General features: G+C 51.2%; 2 protein-coding genes across 2 annotated transcripts in view; both read right to left on the bottom strand.

Annotated features, from left to right (window-relative positions):
• Positions 1-267, bottom strand: part of ASPSYDRAFT_52586 (uncharacterized protein) — a 614-nt gene extending 347 nt beyond the window's left edge. The window contains exon 1 of the mRNA XM_040848512.1: positions 1-267. This exon is cut by the window's left edge and continues 347 nt beyond it. Within this exon, the coding sequence (XP_040695790.1) occupies positions 1-259 (259 nt within the window). The 5' untranslated portion in view covers positions 260-267.
• Positions 268-985: 718 nt separating this feature from the next.
• ASPSYDRAFT_52585 (uncharacterized protein) overlaps positions 986-1011 on the bottom strand; it is a 562-nt gene continuing 536 nt past the window's right edge. Inside the window, exon 2 of the mRNA XM_040848511.1 lies at positions 986-1011. This exon is cut by the window's right edge and continues 297 nt beyond it. The gene's annotated coding sequence lies outside the window, so the exon portion shown is untranslated.

Raw genomic sequence — 1011 nt, 5'->3', positions numbered from 1 at the left:
CGTCAGCCTCAGATAACCAGCGATTCACCAGGGCCACAAAGACTCTCGCCACGTCCGCGCGGTCATGGAGATTAATTGACTGTTTAACACCCTCTGGTAGGAATCGCATCACTAGAGCAAGGGTCGAAAGTATTCGAATGCGAAGGGGATATCTTTGTGTCAAAGCCCGCACCGTCCCGGCATCACCTGCAATTACAGGGGAGAACTCGGCTTGACCATCCAGGCCCTGCTCGAGNATCTGGACCTGCTGTCGAGCCATAATCAGTCCTGTCTGCTGCACAGAACGGTATATCCATCTCCTGGCCCTGTGGACTTTTTGGGCAAACCGATGGAAACGCCTCTGCTGGCCGGTTGTGTTTTTCACCTGAGCTTCCGCATTCCTGGCTGAGAGCTCTTGCAGCAGTTCCAATGAGATTTTGGCNATATTGAGTAGGTCTTCTCCGCTGGATGGATCTTCGAAGCCCGTGTCTCTAGAAGAACGCTCCCCATCACGNTAAACCGCGATTTCTTTGCCACTTGCAACTCCGTGGGATGGAGATTCCCACCCCTCTGAGGCTGGGATTGTTTGAATCGTCGAATTATCGGGACCCGTACATACGTGGGCTCGTTCAGGGCCGACAAGCGCCATACTCGAGGGTGGAAACTCCCCGGGTAGTGCTAGACTCGTCCGCACGTCTGGCGGTGTTTTGGAGCGTTCATTGCTTGTAATCTGTTGGGTATTGTACAATGGGCCATTGACAACCTCCATGATCTGATCGAAGAATGGACTAAAATATCAAGCAATGATGGATACTTTCCGAGCACGGAGAAGACGCGTTTTCTCTTGTATGGGCAGGGGTTGCGAGAAAGCTGGTCTTTATCTTTCACCGTTTTCACATTGCACAACACATGGCATATAAAAACCAGTTGGAATATCCTCTAATTATGGANNNCGCTATTCAACTTTGTATTTTACCTATACCCTGCCGCTCTTAGCCCCACAGCAAAAGCCCGCCAGGAAGAACCCCTCAG

Source organism: Aspergillus sydowii, assembly GCF_001890705.1.
Source record: "Aspergillus sydowii CBS 593.65 unplaced genomic scaffold ASPSYscaffold_26, whole genome shotgun sequence".
NCBI lineage: Eukaryota > Fungi > Ascomycota > Eurotiomycetes > Eurotiales > Aspergillaceae > Aspergillus > Aspergillus sydowii.
Note: the sequence above shows the minus strand (reverse complement) of the source record. Positions and strands in the feature narration are given on the sequence as shown.